Genomic DNA, 19,275 nt, shown 5'->3' with positions numbered 1-19,275 from the left:
GTTGATGTAGATATAGAAAGAAACGAAGAGTCCCTCATGCTGCTGTAAAAATTCTCTCTGAAATATGCTGCAAAGTCTAAAGCATTATCAACAAACAATACCATTTCTTAGTAAGTCTTTAAGGCATTAAAACGCTTTCTCCTTCCCTAATGCAAGGCTTCTATTTACTGCTGTTAATAAGGCAGACGTCTCCCATCTCTTGATTTCTTGCTTGTAGTGAAGCATTCAAGTGCCCGTAAATCCTTCATTCAGTTCCTTCGGTTCAGTTCCACAAATAAAGAATGAAATGCACAACTAATGTTTGTTGAATGTTTTGTTGAAATAGCTGAATGTTTCACTTTTACATGAAGACCCTTATAAATTTTTAAAACAAGGTATGAAATTCCATTACACACCAAATAATCAGCAATCAACTGCCTATATAATACATTAACTGCCTGCAAGCAATTCACTGCCGCCAGGATACGCATTTCAGCCCAGAAGATAATACATTTCATCATACCAAATCAGCAATGTAGTCAACAGGAACATGTAATACAAAGAATAACAGTGTGGTTATTTGAAAGTGGACATAAAATGTTTTATTATTTGGAAGCCTATGAAGTGACTGCATAGAGTGCAAAATTATTAATAAAGTCATGTCCGGTACATATATTCTGAAATATTTTTAGTCGAGACAAGAATTGCTGGGAGAATTAACTCATATAAGCTGTAAAGTGACTAGTAAATTTTACAGTTTACTTACATCTGTTATGACTTAAGAAAACCCACTGACGGTGTAATAAACTGTAGAAACTTAGGAGGAAAGTTATTTTAAGACAGAACACCTACCGGTCTGGTTGTACCATATCCAGCAGTTCCTGTGCTTGAAATTCCAGTTGAAGGTGGAGGCTGATTACGAACTGGAACAGATATTAGAGATCGCTGACTTAGAACATATTTCAAAATCAACTTCTTTCTGTATTATAATTAGTACAAAGCATGTATCTGTATTACCTAAGTTATCTTTTCTTTGTGTTCCAGGGCTTTTTTGTGCTTTGAAGCATGGAAAAAAAATTAGATTATCTTTGTTAGATTAACTACAAATGGGTAATATACGGTAATGGTACATTATCACTAATGGAAATGGGAGCAAAAAGACATTAGTGATTTTTTTTTAAGTTGTTACATATTAAAGTCTATCCATCAACTAAGCTGTTACTCTAGCACACTCTTATCCCATGGCACACATGAAGTAGTAATTCGACCCTTTAATTACAAATTAAGTCAAATCACCTATTTGTTGCAAGCTAAAGACGCCCACTTGTACAGGTACGCTGTGTTCTCAATCGTGCTAGAAGAAGTTGTTTTCTTTTGTAGTATATTCTGCAGATATTCTAATAGCAGTCTTTAAAACACAGAGAACTTATGTAACGTGCTGATTCAAAAAATCATGCGATCGGAAGAGTACATCTGTAATTATACATGGTTCAGCAACCTACAGAGTTTACACCACAGTTCCTGAACCTGCTCTCTTTGTTTATGGGATAAATATATTACAGCACCAACCTCAACATTTACATGCTGATGCTAATGACAGCCTTGTACGCAACATTCAAGTTGTGAAGTGCAAGATATGAAAAAATTACCTTTACCTCAGAAAAGTGCACAATTTCTAACAGGCAAAGAAGTTTACGATTCTGGCTCGTGTTTCTGTTGCCTGTTTCCCAGGAAGGTAAAATCACCGTGTCAGTTACAGTAACTGGAAGGAATACTCTGTGGTACATAAGACACTTAGTTTATCAAGTTGACTTCCAGCTGTCAGACAGCCCTGCTTTCTTAGAACGAGTTAGAATGGGTTTCTGAGTACAGTTCTCAGAAATGCAACTCATACCCTGAGCAAGCTGGCACCAGTTTACCCTACTGAGAGCAGGGGGTTGGAGTAGATAACCACCAGAGGTCCCTTCCAACCTGAACTATTCCTATGCATATAGTGATTGTGCCAATTTAGAAAAATGAACCAGCAATATAGCCAAAATTAGTTGTAGTATATAGGAGGGCATCTTGACTGTGACTATACTAGGACTTTCACTGCTGTACCTGTATTTGCTACAAAGGGTCACATTAAGAAGAAACCCAAAACCACAACTCCGCTGGCATGGCTAGAACAGGACCCATTCAGAGCTATACGCACATACTCCAACTAGAATAATGCAAGAGAGATGCTTCTCATAAATGTATGTCACATACATTTAGGCACCAGCATGAAAATACATACACTGTATTTTGTACATACATCTCTTCAGGAAGTGACAAAAATATTAAATTCTAGGCTAAATTATTTAAATGCAAATTTCCCTGAATTATATGAACATATGTAGTTCTTTATAGAAAAAGTAGGCTTCCTAGATTCCTGATTTAGTTACAGGAATAGTATTTACTCTAGCAATCAGTCAGTTACAGCTTCCTGTGAGATTCAGTCTTCAAAGTATTCTTCTTGATTAGTGCAGTCTAAGATTTCACTTAGTTTTTCATAAATGAAGACTGCCTTCTATAACAATTCACACTATCAGTGAAAAGCAGCAAGCAGCTTGCCTGTCTGAAAACTATGTTAAATAAAAGAAAAAAGTTCCTACACAATAAATACCTCCATGAAACCACCTTTAGTATCACAAGGGCAATAGTATTACTCAGGTATTAAATTAGAAATCCATTTCTAGAATACAAAAATTGTTATGTTACCTTCTACTTCTCTCCTAGCTACCCCAGGACTGGGAGGAGCTCCAAGACCTTTTCAGAGAAAGAAGAGAAGCTGTACATTGCATAAGAAAAGCAGTAGATTGAGAAAGTAAAACCAGCAAGAACACTGCCACAAGACAGCTTTACATAATTTAAAAATGGCCTAGCTAGATTGTAGTTACTTGTAGGAGATAACTGTTTGCAGCAGCATGGGGAAACCAGACTGATACAAATTAGAGATCAGCAAGCATGATCATGTTTAGAAACATACTATTATTTCAATTTTACATGACAGTTGAAAGAGAATTTCATTTCTTCAGTATTCACTCTCCACAAACTTTTAAAAATTCAGAATGATATTAAAAGTCCGTCTTGAAACTCTTCTAAAGCAGAGCGCATATCTATACTCAAACACTTGAAAATGTACATCAATTATACCCTGCAACATTAAGTCTGCTTCCTGTAACTCAGGAGAATACTATGTAGTATGTTTCTGCCAAGACTACATGTAAATAAACAAGTTTATGGAATAAAAACATTTCCCAATTTATATAATGTATTGTATCCTACAGAATTGTATCATTAAGTTATCTCCAAGCAGCACTCTGTACTTGGGAATGCTGTATGAACTGGCGCGTAGTAGGTGTTACAGTTCAGATTGAGAGAAAGAAGATTTTCAATCATGCATAACCATGCTGAATTATTTTATTTCTGCAAGGTGATCAAGCATATGCTGGGTCCATAAAATTGTATGGTAAAAACATGGCAGGACATAGATAGCACTAGACGGTATGCAAGGAGAAATCCTTAAGGCATGCGCATAGGAATAAGTAACAGAAATATCTGGCAACTCTGGAGTGGCTCAAGTATAGAGGAAGGAAAGGGAGCCAGCGTTCAAGAAGCCTACCTTAAAAGCAACTTTTGCCTTAGCGATGACACAGCCTCATGCTTTCTCATCATGTGCCAGTGTGTGGTATCTGCTCAGGAGCTCTCTATGATCTGGAAAGAGTGCTGTGAATTTTGTCAGATATGGGTGGAGGTGTCACTCAGAGTAGGAAGAGTGAAGGTTGCACATGAGGCTGGTATGTGGTTGTCTCCAGAGATGTCAAATCTCTGGTTTGGCTGAACATCTGGTTCAAAGATGTTAAATACTGGCATATGTCATATTCTGGGTGAGTTCCAGGCTCTGCCAATTAACCTTAGACTTCCATTGCAAAAGTTTCTGACAGTGAACTTCTCCACGAGAGAAGCAGCACTGAGGAGGGATGAACAGAGAGCGTTTGTGAGGAGGAGGCACAGGAGGAAAGCACTGCCTGAGAACGTTTCATTGCTTTCAGGTACTAGCTCTGCCCTTCACCCATGCAACCCAGAGGAACCCTGGGGGAGAAAAGAAAGTGGTAACTCCTAGCTATGAGAGGCCTACCTGCTAACTGGTGGAAAACAGAGGTGGAGAGCAGCCCAATAGAGTACAGGACACTCCTCTGAACCCTCTGTGGTTACAGAGACATAAAGCTGTTTGTCTCAACGTATTAATGGAAATAGACACAATAAAACCCCTCGAGGAGCAGGGAACTAGCCTGTTCATTTCTCAGACCTCCTGCACTTTCTCCTCCCAAAGCTCAACTCAGCCCATACTTTGAATAGGTATTTTCAGGATGCTCTTTTTAAGTAAATGGGTTTTTTTGCAAGATTATTAATCAAGTCAACTCCTTTCAGGAGAAGGAAGGCAGAAAACCTCTTGGCCCACGGCACATAGACATGTTCCTGTGTTGGTGCACCATACAGAGGAAGACTTCTGTACGGGATTTAAAAAGGTTTTGCAAATTTAAAAGTTTTCATTATATGGGAAAAGGCATAAAGGTCAAATCCCCCAAACTCTACTTACTAACAATACTCTTCAACAGTGATGAAACAAAATCATGATGCTGTGATAATGCTATTACAATTGGCATTATAGGAAGATTTTAATCTTAAGGACAGTGAAAAATGTACATCTGAACCTGAAACACATTTTTGAGTATCATTTTAAACTGTTACTGTAATCTGTATATAGCTTGAAATCTCTATTTCAGTTTGAGACAGTATTTTGTAAGTAAAGATATCACATACTTGTTTTAAATAGTATTTTAAGGAAAGGGGTTGGATTTATACAGAAACAACCTGTAACTTATCCCGTGACATCTTTTAGACAGAACTGCATGTTTTGCAAAGATTACATTGACACATTAGCTTAAGGGGAAAATAAAGCAACCCCAACCTCTCATAAAGTAAAATGTGCATATATGCGCACGTGTGTGTGTGTGTATACACACACATATATATATAAAATCTAGGCCATTTGCCATTTGAACAATGCATTTACTGTTTTAGCATTCAGGCTTCTTGTTTCATCTATTACTGAACATTCTTTCTTCAGCAAGAAAAGAAAAAAAGGTGCTCTTCCCCATATTAGGAAAAAAAAAACCCAACACAACCAATAACAAAAGCTTTTTCGAAATGACTGCCATATCCTAAAGCACCCAAACAACCTGAACTCCGTCCTGCAAAAGCTCCAAAGATGTTGAATGGCCCTTGCAAGGCTAAGTTTAATGTTTGACAATAAATATTAGCATACACTAATAAGTGCTTGCTGCTTGGGTGCATGTATTTCCATAGCTTAACATGCTTGCATTTCTTTTAATTTCAACTTTATTACTGTATTTTCTAGGTTTACTTTATTTATTTGGAGGATAATCACATTTCATTTAGTGCATTTTACCCAAATTATTGCATATACTGAAAATATTGTGCATTCTCTCAATCTTAACGCCATTTTAACAGTTTAAACCAATGATAAAAGACAACTATCAGCCTTTCCTGCATCAATCAGGAAAAGTCTGACTAATATTACTGAAGGAGAAAAAAACAAAAGAAAACAAACATTATTTTTTAACTGCAAGTAACTGACAATTAGTAGCGTTTATAATTTTTAATGTTGTGTAAGAATTTATTCTGTAGTGTATTAAAAAAAAAATAATCTTTAAACAGAGTGCAACGTTTTCATTTTTAACTTTAAACAATTGAGAGCTTATAAAATCCTCAGTGGAAATCTTTCGTATTAGCAGGCGAAAACAAGGAAACTTTGCAACCTCCTGTTTCCTTGAATTGTGAGTTACTTCTGATGTAAAATATGACCAAACTCTAAAGCAAACTTAGGTGCCCAAATCCTGCTTCCATCTTCAAAGCATACTGAGCCATTAGAAGAAATGTTATGGGCACTGAAGGGAGTGAAGCACCCAGAAAAAAAGGTTAAGACGCATGGGGAAGAAGAAGAAAGTAACATTTAAAACGCACAACATTTTAACATGACCGAATGTCACTTTGCATGTGCTACAGAAGTCTAAAAACAAAGTTTAATATGCTTCTACAGGACACAGAGGTATTTGCACTGTGCTTTAGGAGCCTTCATTCTAGGTAAGAGAAACAGATGCCATTTTCCCAAGCATAGTGACACACTGTGACATTTATACTGCTTCCAGTCCTGTGCCAGCTTGCTCAGGGCTGAGCTCAGGTACCGCTGAAAAGCAAAGCATTATGCCTTATAAACGGACGCCATGAGTGGAAAATGAAGAGGAGAGAAAAAAGCAGGATGAGCTTTGGGTCAGAATAACATATGAAAAAAATGTACTACAATCTCTTTTAAAAGATTGCATAAAACTTGCTTTTTATGCAACTACAATTCTCCATGGCAAGCTATGCTGGGAAAGAGGGCAAAAAAAAGAAGGCTGGTCTTTGCACAATTGAGACAAACTAGGCAAACAGGATTGTGTCAGTGCACATAAAACTATATAGGATTGAAGCAGTACAATGAATTAAATCCCACATATGTTGTGCGTTATGTATAAACTGTCTATTTTCTAAAACTTAAGCATTTTAACTAATTGGAAATATTGTGCCTTTGGTACAACCTCCTCCCCTCAACGGCATCTAAGAGCCATGCACATCTCTGCGCGACATCAGAAGTAGTTAGCCGATATTTATATACTACGTAAAATAGTCTACTTATTTTCTGAGATTGCTCAAAACTTTTGAATTATTTTCTCAAAAAACGCTCTTTCCTACCTAGTGGCAGTGTCTGAAAAGCCATTAATAAAGTATTTCACAGCCACTAACTGTTCTCACTCTATCCCATGTATTAATGAGCTGATTTAAATCCAAGCAGGACAGCTCAGCTATGAAGTGTGTGACAAAGAAGGACAAAGATTAGTTTCAAGAAGAAGCACTTTTGAGAACACGTGAGTCATTATATGCAATATATACTGTAATATCTGCAAAAGCAGGTCAAGCTGGAAAAAAACAGAACTAGCCTTAAGGGTTGATAAGGCCGTCAGCATTATCAAAAGGGAAGGAATTAGGGGAGAATTATTTCAGGATTTTGCTATTTTGTAAAGACCTGTAGCTCCCGAGTGCCTTCAAAGTAACTGAGTAAATTCTTTTGCTAAGTTTATGTTTCTGAATTATGTGCCAGTTCCAAGAACTATGGAGGATGTTTTGTGTCCCTAGGAAGGACTTAGGAGCACATTTCAGACTTGGAAACAGAAAATAAACTATCCATATGTTAGTGTTCAGCTATGAGACTAATACAGCTCAGTGATTTGGAGCTCTCTGTTAAGTGGTGATCGTTTGGGGGAAACTGGGCCAAGACCAGCAGTAGTTTCAACTTGAACAATTAATTAATGGATAATCACTGCAAGTAGCTACAATCACAACCCATTTTTCAATGCTCTTTGTCATGGACTGAGAGAAAAAAGCTAGCCTTTTCACAACTAAAGACAAAATTCCACTTTCACAGAAAAATTAGCTGGGTGTATTTTGACCAGCACAAAGTAATAAAAACCTGGAACAATTTTAATCTATCTGACTATAATGTACAAACTTCTGGAGAAATATTTTTTCACTAAGAAGTCAAATGTAATTCAGAAGAGGATACAAACCCTGAGAAAAGAATTACATTGATCTTTAAGAATTACGGATTTTTATACCTTTGGACATAATCATATTAAGTACTGTCACAACAGACCACCATAGTAGTTTTGCTATGTAGTCATATCGAAAACAATTAAAATCATTACCTCCAAATTCTTTTCTAGCAGGTGCAGGACTCCTACCGCCTTACAGTATTTAAGAAATGAATGCAGCAATAATGAAAAATATCAGTACAGTAAGAGGGAAGAAAAAGAATGAGAAAGTTAAAAATGACAAGGGTCAGTTTGTTAGTAACTGTGTTGCCCATATGCTTCTGAACATCCAGTTTCTTAGTGCTCAATTGTTTATATTTTCAGATGATCCAGATGAACTCTACATTAAAAGCTCAGACATGATAAAATGCATACATACTGATGCCAAAATTAAAGCAATATAAATCAATGAATGCACACGATTATTTATCTTTTGTTTAAAAAATGAAGATGTTATAAAAATGAAAATGTGGAGTAAACGCTGCTGTAGGAACTCCACATTTTTAAACTGTGAAAATAAGTTTATAAAAATTTTAAAACTTACTCACTAAGCAAAGCCAATAATATTTAAATGGTACTGGAAAATGCTGTTATTTCCCATGCTGGTATTGCTATTAAATGTACCAACTAAACATTTTAGTGAAAAACCGGTATGTTCCATTGAGCCCCAAACCAACAATATAATACGTAGTTTGGGCGTGGAACTTCAAAGCTCATCTCACAGACTTGAAACAAAATATTTCTGACCTCCTGATATACATCACCGCATTACCTGATGGTGGAGGTGGCCTCTGCGGTGGAGCAGGGCGTGCAGGAGGAGCAACGGGGCGAGGTGGCGGAGGACGCTTAGGCTCCAAGCTCTGAGAAGACTCTTTCTGCTGGGTACCAAGCTGAAATTCACCTGGAGAATGTGACAGAAAACAATGCAAAAATTAATCACTTATACATTCTAATCACAATAAAGCTTTTCTAATAGCAAGTTATTTTCACAGAGAGGACAGTCAGTCCCCAGCCCTGGAAACAATGATATAAAAGGTTTTGAGAGAGGAATAAACCAACGGTGAAAACAAGCAGATTTCCTAAACCAAGACTTTTGTCTCATATGCTTTAATCAGTATATGCTTTTCATGGAATCCTAAACATTCTTAAAAATTGCAGAGTTCCAAATGCTGATTTTGACACTAGTCTGCGAACTAAGTGCTCTGGAAAGAAACGTTACAAGGCAAATCCTGGAGGCATTTTAGCAGTCTTTGTAAAGTTACTCTAAATTACATTGGAATAAACTGTTCTAGAAGCCATTCCAAACACTGTAATTCTAAATGTCCACTTTGTCACTAAAATAAAGTTGTGTTTAAACAGAAGCTTTCATATTATACACCCAATCTACAAATCTGCTGATTACAATTTACATATTGCAGCTGACAGGAGCATTAACTGAGATGGGCTGTATTTGAAGAGTATGACTAAAGTGAACTAGGATTATACTGACACATTGCAACAGAATTCTTGAACAAAGGTTTCAAACAAATCAACTTATCCTATTAATCACATAACTTTGAGATGTCTCTTTCATGATGAAGCACTAAAAAACTACAGCAAGTTATGTAGTTTGCAGTGGCGTAGATCAGTGGACAGTGTACTAAATAAGACTCAGGAAACAAAGCGCTTCCACTGCCTATTAGGAAAACTGAGACACAAAGGATGAGGTGATTTACCCAAGGCCACTTACGCGTAAAGTGCTAAGATAATTACAAGAATAGCCTTTTATATTAATCTAAAAGCTCTATTAAAAATAATCTACAAGGTAGTATTCTACCACCGGGCCATACAGCTGCCAGATTGTACAGTAGTAATAGAGGCAGTCGAGCTATATAATACACACCGTGTGTGGAAACTGGTGGTCCGGGAGTTTTTGTGGGTGCTCGGCTTGGTCTCACCGGGAGCGTAGGTCCATCTGACAGCGTAGGGGATTGACAGGGACTGGAACGCGGTGAAGAGCTTGGGGAGGTTCCAAGACCAGAGCTTGAAGTGGGCTGTAGATGCTGAGGAAGGATTTCTTCTACTTCAGCACTATAGTCATCAATGTCTCCTAAATAACAAACCCCACCCCAAAAAAGAAAAAGCATGTAAAATAAAGAGAACAATAGATACTTATTTTTAAAAGTGGGAAAATGATAAACTGATTCTGGGCATGGGATTTTCTGCAAAAAGCCCTCAAGTTCCAAGGAATTAGCTCAACAACAAAAGTATGATCCTTAAATCATAAAATCACCCATGAAGAATGCATATGTATTCCAGCTGGTTGGAAATACTCCAGATGCACAATATATATTACAGATAAATATTACAGGTAATTATAATAGTGTGGCAACTGCTACGTTGCTTAATCTAAGAAACAATTAGCTCTTACAAAGAAGACCTTTGCAAAAATTATTTCCCTGGTTTGCAATAGATGGCAAGCTTCACTTATCATTCTGCAGAGGGCTGGGCAGGGGATTTCAAGATATCTGCTATTTATAATGCCTTCTGTTTGAAAAGGTCTAAGGATCTTTAAAATAAAAGGTTCAACATGGACGTGCCTTTGAAAAGTAAACAGTCAATATAGAATATTTTTATGTTTATATTCAAAATGCCTAAATAGACAATTATTCCATCACACTCCAGAGTAAGACCATAGTAATCCTTTGTTCCATAACTTCAAGTCTTCTCTCTCTTGAGGTACGTGAACCACAGACAATGTTCTACAGAAGCTCCAGCTTCAACTTTGCGCTGCTCAGCAGTAACAGAGTAACCAGGCTGCTAATTAGACATTAGCTCTCAATTTAAGAGATTTGAGATGTCACATTTTAAGGGAATCATACCATTTCATGTAGGACTATTAATAAAAACAACCAATCATACAGGTGTCTAAACTGTTAAAGTTCCGTTTTCTACCTGCACTGGAAAACAGATGAAGCACCATACGACACCCAGACTAACGCAAATTCCAACTTTTCATAAAGGTTTCCCATATCTGTACCCTTACCAAAATGTATCTTCCTTTATGAAATACCTGTACAAAAAACCCCTTAGTCTACTCCTTCCAGTAAACATAGCTGCCATCTCTTTTCTTGAAACTTTTGCAACGTAATGTTTGCCACTAAGGAGCTTGGACAGAAATTCAAAGCAAATGAGCTACTCAAACTTCGAATAAATCAATATAGACACAATGACTACATCTAGAAAGTACATCTGTTCAAGAAATGATAAAAACCCAACCTTGTAAAATACATATGGAAATGCAATACACCCAGGAAGTGTCAGCAGGTAAGGTGTGGTTGGTTTTTTTTGCTGCTGTTCAAAAAACAGCTGGTTTACTTGCCAACGATAAGAAGAACATATTTTAATGTAAAAGAGAATGGAGCGCACCTTTCATAAAAGTTAATTACTAGATTAAAAAATAAGCCGTGACAAAGTACACAGATTAGAAATATTCAAGTAAAGAAAAGCAAAAATGCAGAGGCACAATTACTGCAACAGTGATATTTAGCAACTTGAGGATTCTGCTAGAAAAGTATGACATGAAAAGATATAAAAACACTTAAGGGAAAAACCAAAACTGACAAAACCCAGGTGTGCTGGTTTTGTCTGGGATAGTTAATTTTCTTCATAGTAGCAGGCATGGGGCTATGTTTTGGGTTTCTGCTGAAAACAGCGTTGATAATACATGGATGTGTTAGTTACCGCTGAGCAGTGCTCACACAGAGTCAAGGCCTTTTCTGCTCCCACACCGCCCCACCAGCGAGTGGACTGGGGCGGGCACAAGAAGCTGGGAGGAGACACAGCCGGGACACCTGACCCCAACTGAGCAAAGGGATATTCCGTGCCATATGACGTCATGCTCAGGAATATAAAACTAGGGGAAGAAGAAGGAAGTGGAGGACACACATTTGGAGTGATGGCGTTTTGTCTTCTCAAGTAACCATTACGCATGATGGAGCCCTGCTTTCCTGGAGATGGCTGAACACCTGCCTGCCCATGGGAAGCAGTGAATGAATTCTTTGGTTTGCTTTGCTTGTGCAAGCAGTTTTTGCTTTACTTATTAAACTCTCTTTATCTCACCCCACAAGTTTTCTCACTTTTACTCTTCCAATTCTCTTCCTAATCCCGCTGCGGGGGGCATGAGTGAGCAGCTGCGTGGTGCTTAGCTGCCGGCTGGGCTTAAACCATGACACCAGGGAACCGGGAAACAGCAACTCATCAATGCCGAAGATCAGCCTGTTCCAAGCAGCAACAGAGGCTGAAGGTTTCCTTGCCTGACTCATACGTGCCTGCCTGTCAAAGGCTCACCAGGTGTCTTCTTGGGGGTGGTACGCATATCAATGCTTAGCATGGGAGCTCATTAGTCCTCTTAAACTATTGGGAAAAAAATAATTGTTTTGCACTCTGAAGTTGTGTATATCCTGCTTGTAGCGTGAACAGTAAAAGCTGCCTGAATTAAGTGACCCTGAGAAGGCAGGTCACAGGGTAAAAGTGAGAGGAATAAAGAGAGTGCCAGGAAATTAGTAAAACCTAGAGACAGAGTGCAAACCGACACTGCCCAACAAGTTGTCAAGATACTGCTGGAAATAAAAGGATTTCTAACTTATCTGTTTTAGATAAACTTGTTAAGTTAAAATATTGATATATGCATTAAATTAACTGCATTATTTAGGACTCATTTCAAAATGAGGAATACGTTATTTCAACAAACCTTCCATATCGTAGTCTGCAGTAACCTCAGCATCTTCACAAAGCAAAGTGGAGCTTGTTGATGAAGGCAGCCCAATATTAATCTTCTCTAGATTCATTTCATCTTCCAAACTTCTGATCCAATCTGGATTTTTCAAGCTTATGTTTATAATCCTTCCTAATATCTGAATTGCCAAAAAGGTATGCACAAAACAGAACATTAAAATTCAGCACTCGAGATTTAAAAAGAAAAAAGTATTACTGAAAGTATCACAAATAAGGTTTTCAGAATTCCTGGGACTAAACAACGACAGTGACACAGAAGGAAAATAATTACGGTTTTCACTTCATTTTGATAATTAAGTACATATACGTAGTTTAAACTGTTAATTACAAGTATTTAATATTTTTCTAAAGAAAAACTAACAATTTGTCTCATAAGCTTTTCCTTTTCAGTTAATAGGAAAGCTTCTGGTTTCTTTATTCCAACAGAAAAACTACTCTTCGTCAAGAGAAAGACTTAATAAATGACTTAGTAAAGTCATTTTTTAGATACTAATAAAACAGCAGGCCTTCATTCTGCAAAGTGACACATGACACTGAGCCCCTACCCTGCATGGACTGTCAGTGAAACTCTCAGCAGATGCAAGGATCCATCTGCAAACATCACATTACAGAATCCAAGTCTTAACAGGAACATAGATCAGTAAAAATTTGAACATGAAAATTAAAACTTTTACAAAGATTAAATACTGGCCCTACAGAAGTCAGAGAGAGATGAATTTTTGATGTTTTTATGTGATTGCAGTACGGGAGTGCTAATTTTTAAATAACTACAGGCTATAAATATGATAAACTCTTTCATACTACAAACTCAAGGTAAAAGCTCTGCATTTTAAATAATTTTTAAAAATTTTAAATCCCTGATTTGATGAAGACGCCCCTCAATATGGGATCTTCATGTCTCTAAGAGTCCTCCTCATGAAAATAAATTGTTTGGTACTTCTCTCAGCTGGCTTTTGAAACTCAGCATAATGCTATGTAGTTATCGAAATTTAAAAAAAAAGAAAAAAGAAAAAAGACTAGATGCAACAGTCTAGTACTCAACATGAAAAACTTTTAAGAATTAAAAACAAAGAAACAAACAAAAAACCCAACCCACCCAAGTATTCTTTAAAAAGTTGGATTTTCTCTTGCTATACAAACGTTCAGTAATTTTTACATTACCTCAGTGCCATTCAAATTCATAACATTCAAAGCAGAGCTTCCTTCCAAAAATGTTACCCACATCTTGTCTTCCACGAACCTGCAAAGTCCATTGGAAACAATAATTAAAATACTTTATCCTCCCTACTAACTTTTAAAGCCTCTTATCTTAAAGGTTTTTCAATGTTTCACCTGATGGAGAAGAATTATTTTAAATTCATTAAAACATATATAATTGGCTAATAAGCTTTAACTGAATCATTGCAAGAAAAAAAAAAAACAAAAAAAAAAAAGCAAAATAGAACAAGGTAAATACCACACAGCAAAAGCACTGTCCTCTTAAAAATTACGTGACTACAGTTACATACATTCAATAGTAATTGTGTGGCTACAGGTTATATATTTGTCTTAGGTGTTCCATGTTACATCACACTATGGACTTGGGACTATGCTCCTAGTCTTCTAAAAAAAAAAAAAAAAAAAAAAACAAACGAAAACCAAACCAAAAAAAAACCCAAACAAAAATGCCAAGTGAAATACCACAACACTTATAGTTCAATTAACAGCTTGGTGAAAATGCAACAGTCTCAGGGATCCTCTCATCATCAGTTCATTTAAAACTACCAACCTAATTTTAGAATACAAAATTTGTATAAAATTGCATAAATAACAAATTTTAAATCTGACTGATTTCTGACAAAGTCAGTATGATACTCTATCTCAAAAATAAAGAGTATCTGGAAAAATTAAGTCTGAAAACTGAGACACAAACAGGTATGTAAAACTAATTTTCAACTGTAAAGACATTAAAGATGAAATCTAAATGTTAAAAATGAAGCAGATCGTAACTGAAATGCCTGCTAAGAAAGTAACCATATTCAGGAAATAGGTGGGAAAAATGAAGAGGAATAGAGATTAAAAGTAAAAATTCTTTTTAACCTTATAAGTATGACTTCACCATAGCTTGCAAATTTTTGAAGAAGATCATCAATCAAGTTATCATCAAAATAGTTTTCTTCTGCTGAAGAACTTCTGATGGAGACCATTACAGTACCATCAGGCGGTCCTTGCATTGCAATCACCTCCTTATAAACTTTTTGTCTCTCTTCTGCTTCAATTTCAAATATGTCGATGTCAATCAATGCAACCACAGGCCTTGGAAAAAAATACACGAGAAAAACCTGTAAGCAAAGTATCTGAGCAACAAAATATATAGCATGAATATTAAATCTTCCATTATCAGGAAGTAATGTATAAAATAAAACTGAAACCTATGATCAGATGTTTTCAGCTCTGCTCTTCCGTAGTGCAACAAAGTACCAGGATTCCATGTATAAGGGACATTACTGTCATCGTGAAAACTAGCGTTCAGAAGATCCAAGTCTTCAGCTACATTCAGTATTAAGGAAAAGAAAAGAGGAAAACCACAGTGATTGCAAGAATATGCTTTAAAAACCAAGCTATTTGTAAAAAGAGAAAAAGTAACCCAAAACCTAGTGTTTTACAGAAAAAAAAACCAACAGAAATTCCTTTTGAACTACTGAAATATCAGTAACTGGTATCTGATTCTTGATCCTGTTCAGCATCACTGTATTTATTGCAGATGCTATTATAAGCTTTCTGTCTCACACAAAGTCAGGGACAGAAGCTCAGAATCACTGGCACTGTAAATGTCACTCAATGGATTCTACAAGCCAGTTAAAGTAATATTTTAAACAATTTAAGGAAGCACTCAAACCTGATCGGTCAAAAGGCCATTTTCTTCTTCTCCAAAGAACACGATCTGTCCATGCCGGTGTGCGACATTTTTCACTGGTGTCATAGTCATCAGAAAACAGATCATATTTGTATGTAGGAGCAAAATTTATTTTCCCTTCCAAAAATCCCCTAAAAATCTGTAAGAAACAAAGCAGTTACGTGTCATGCCAGAAGACAGAAACAGATGGGAAACAGCTTGAAACTAATCAGAATTCTCTTTTCTAACAGTGAAAACACATCTCAGGAAAAAAAAAAGTCATTTGACAATGAGTCCTTCTCCAAATTTTATCCGCTGAAAACATTCTGCATTTGCCCCTAAGACTAAAAATGACCCAGACAGATCAGCGTTAAACAGAAGTATGTCAACATATATATCTTTAGACCCAGGCTCATGAGCAACTTACTGTTCTTCCAGTGTCATTCAAAACTTGAGGTCATCCAGAACACAGATGATGTCCACGGCACTTCAATTAGTTGGTTAGTTGCTCATGTGTCAGCAAAAGTTGGGAAATACGGTTTATATTTTAGGTACCTATCTGAACATGCACAGCATTCCCCCAAATTGACACAAGATGCCCCACCAATAAATAGGAGTTAAGGGGGTGGGGGAGGGTGTGTGGAGAAGAAAAATAAAGAGTACTTAATACATTCAATATGAACTGAAAGATTAGAGGCATAACATCACCATTTTTTCTCAAGCAAATAGGAAAACAGAATAAAAAGAGATATTATGTGAAATTATCTGCCAAGAGTACATATGGTATTTAGAGATACAGAGTCAATTTAAACGAATGAAAAATCCGTTAGGTACTTTGCAATATAAACAGATACAGCCAGCTGACAGAACACCCTAGAAGGCCAGGAGATTTGCTCACTCCTTAAGTTTTTAAATTAGATGTTTAAATTAGACATAAGCTAAAACCCTTTAGTTAACTTAACCAGCTCCAGTCTTGAGTTTAATCTCATATGGGCAGTTTTACTTCACATCAGAGATCTGTAAAATATAAATGTAACTTATATCTTACAGTCAAGTCTGCATCAATCACAGGTTAGCCTGCTTTTCTTGTTGGAAATATAAATTGAAATCCAGTCAATTTAAAAAAAATCAATGTCAGAAGATCAATGTCAGAATGTCAGAAGATCCGCAACTTCTGAGACAATTAATTTATTTGCCTTCAATAATTATTTCTTAACCCACTTTTACAAGGAAAGTTGCTATGTAAACACCTTTCCTGGACAGCAGATATATCAGTTAATAGCCACATGCAACAACTGTGGAGCTACCCTTGGTTAGCCAGCTGATACCCCCTGCTGCCCAGCCAGCCACTTCCAAATAATGGAATATTACCCCAACAGTGCAATACCACCCCTTCTTCTCCTCAGCCAGGAAACTACTTTGAGTTTTTTTCATATTGCATTGCCAGCAATGCCCACGTGCAGCCCAGAAAGCCAACCGCATCCTGGGCTGTATCAAAAGAAGCATGGCCAGAAGGTTGAGGGAGGTGATTCTACCTCTCTAGTCCACTCTGGTGAGACCCCACCTGGAGCACTGCGTCCAGCTCTGGAGTCCCCAGCATAAGAAGGACATGGACCTCTTGGAACGGGTCCAGAGGAGGGCCACAAAGATGATCAGAGGGCTGGAGCACCTCTCCTATGAAGACAGGCTGAGAGAGCTGGGGCTGTTCAGCCTGGAGAAGAGAAGGCTCCAGGGAGACCTTATAGCAGCCTTCCAGTACCTGAAGGGGCCTACAGGAAAGATGGGGAGGGACTCTTTGTCAGGGAGCGTAGTGACAGGATGAGGGGTAACGGTTTTAAACTGAAAGGGTGTAGATTTACATTGGATATCAGGAAGAAATTCTTTCCTGTGAGGGTGGTGAGGCACTGGAACAGGTTGCCCAGAGAAGCTGTGGCTGCCCCATCCCTGGAAGTGTTCAAGACCAGGCTGGATGGGGCTTTGAGGGACCTGGTCTAGTGGGAGGTGTCCCTGCCCATGGCAGAGGGGTTGGAACTAGATGATCTTTAAGGTCGCTTCCAACCCAAACCATTCTATGATTCTATGATTCTATTCTGGTAGTTTTCAGCTTCGCAACTGCTGTAAGTGTCCCCAAGTGTTGTAAGTGTCCCCTACACCTCTCTTGTTTTGGTCAAATTACTGGTCAGTCATGCTGTCTGCCCTTTTGAACATACATCTCTTTTTCTCTAGGAACTGAGCTAGAAAAAAAAATAAAATGTTCTGATGCACAAGACACCAGCAGAAATGGAAGAGAACTCTAATTCAGAAAAAACACTGCTTATGATCAAAGTACCGGCAAGCAGACAAAACTAAAACCAGAGGATTGACTCTCATTTTGCTACTCAGAGCATTCCCACGTAAAGCTGGAAAGAAAGAATACACACTTTCACACAAAATTTGATTCATTACAAATATTCCTTTAATGGCTACATGCTGCCTCCCAAGAAACCCTAAAAATCTAAAATCTGAAGCTTTCTTCAGATTTTGTTATTCCGTGCTCTTTTTCTTCTTAAGTAAAAATGCTACCGTTTGGACTATTCCTTTTTCCAACAGACTGACAGTAACAGCATTAGACCTATTACTTCCATAGGTCTTCTATACTACTTCTATACGTATTTTTAAATAGTTGCACCTGATAAAAAGAAAAATATTGTAATTAGTAAACTCCAACACAAGGTTCTAAAAAGATGATAGAGCTTCTTTTTTTTTTTTTTTTTCTCAGGAGAGAAAAAAAACCCTCAATCCTTCAGCTAGTCATTGTATTTGTATCACTGCCTCTTCAGGTCAGTTACTCCAAATAGGTTACTGAATGTTGCTAAGTTACTAAATGTTGCTATGTCCCATCCTTCCATACTACTACCTGGAAAAAAGTGGTAAGTAAAACGTGCTGAGGATATAGATTTACAAGCACCACAGAAAATTACTAAAGCCAAAAAGAAAAATAAAGTATTCTTAAGTGTGATGACACTTTTAGATACCTGTCCGGAATTTTTCTGATTGATAAGTTGGTCTCCTGCTATAAGGGCATCCCAGTTCTGTTGTCGTATTAGGTCCTTAACCTCCTCGTTTGGAATATCTATTCGATAATTAAAGTCACCACACCAAAAGATATAGTCATGGGAAAAGAGCATCCTTCCCTGTAAAACAGCAGCATGCAATGAAGTTAAAAACAACCAAGTGACGAATTTACTACTTCCAGGTGCAGAAGTTCAGCTTATAACTAAAAAATATGCATAATTTCTAGCTGATGAAGACAACTGAAATACATGTTAGTATTTAGTGCTCAGATGGTTAGAACAACATAGCCAACTGTATGGTATTCACACATATAGAATATGAAAGTAGTAACGTTTCTTACATAGTTTGCATTTCTAAAGAAACATGAATCCTCTGAATTAGATTCTAAAATTCTTCATCTTTCTACTCCTGTTTTAGAAGTCTAAGATGATGACTGCTACCTGTGTCACAAAGAGCTTACAAAGGAGAACAAAACACTACCCTGGGATCCTGTGGCACAATATCCTTAAAAAGTGCAAATCAAGGGCTTTATTATTCATATTTAATTGAAGACTTTTCAGTTACATACAATTTTCATGCTAGGGAGAGACAGAAGGGTTGTTAGTTTAAACGAAGCCTAGGGTTTTAGGTGAGAACTTTTACTTTCGCCTTTGTTTTGACTTTTCCATTGCCCTTAAGTAAATCAAAGCAGATACACTGGGAGATTAAAACAGTGGTGTTTAGGAAACTGTTTCTGGGCATCATAAGAATACAGTACTTTCAAGAAAAACTGAGACATGACCATGGGGACAAATTTAGAAACTAAAAAACCCTGTAAAATCAGATGTCAGACTCTTGCACAGTGCCATAGAAACA

The 19,275-nt window shown here is 37.2% G+C and overlaps 1 protein-coding gene across 12 annotated transcripts in view; it reads right to left on the bottom strand.

The window, feature by feature from the left end:
- Positions 1 to 19,275, bottom strand: part of SYNJ1 (synaptojanin 1) — a 70,161-nt gene that overhangs the window by 12,139 nt on the left and 38,747 nt on the right. For 4 of the 12 annotated variants that reach the window (XM_054193661.1, XM_054193668.1, XM_054193675.1 and 1 more), the window contains 11 exons: positions 18,381 to 18,539; positions 15,370 to 15,526; positions 14,903 to 15,020; positions 14,571 to 14,786; positions 13,653 to 13,731; positions 12,448 to 12,610; positions 9,598 to 9,804; positions 8,488 to 8,616; positions 2,722 to 2,769; positions 997 to 1,035; positions 832 to 902 (listed from right to left, as the gene is read on the bottom strand). In XM_054193661.1, coding sequence (XP_054049636.1) covers positions 832 to 902; positions 997 to 1,035; positions 2,722 to 2,769; positions 8,488 to 8,616; positions 9,598 to 9,804; positions 12,448 to 12,610; positions 13,653 to 13,731; positions 14,571 to 14,786; positions 14,903 to 15,020; positions 15,370 to 15,526; positions 18,381 to 18,539 — 1,386 coding nt within the window. Of the gene's footprint in view, positions 1 to 831; positions 903 to 996; positions 1,036 to 2,721; positions 2,770 to 7,829; positions 7,869 to 8,487; positions 8,617 to 9,597; positions 9,805 to 12,447; positions 12,611 to 13,652; positions 13,732 to 14,570; positions 14,787 to 14,902; positions 15,021 to 15,369; positions 15,527 to 18,380; positions 18,540 to 19,275 lie in introns of all 12 variants that reach the window. The other 8 variants (XM_054193667.1, XM_054193707.1, XM_054193672.1 and 5 more) reach the window with 6 other exon arrangements.

This window comes from Rissa tridactyla, chromosome 1, assembly GCF_028500815.1.
Source record: "Rissa tridactyla isolate bRisTri1 chromosome 1, bRisTri1.patW.cur.20221130, whole genome shotgun sequence".
NCBI lineage: Eukaryota > Metazoa > Chordata > Aves > Charadriiformes > Laridae > Rissa > Rissa tridactyla.
Note: the sequence above shows the minus strand (reverse complement) of the source record. Positions and strands in the feature narration are given on the sequence as shown.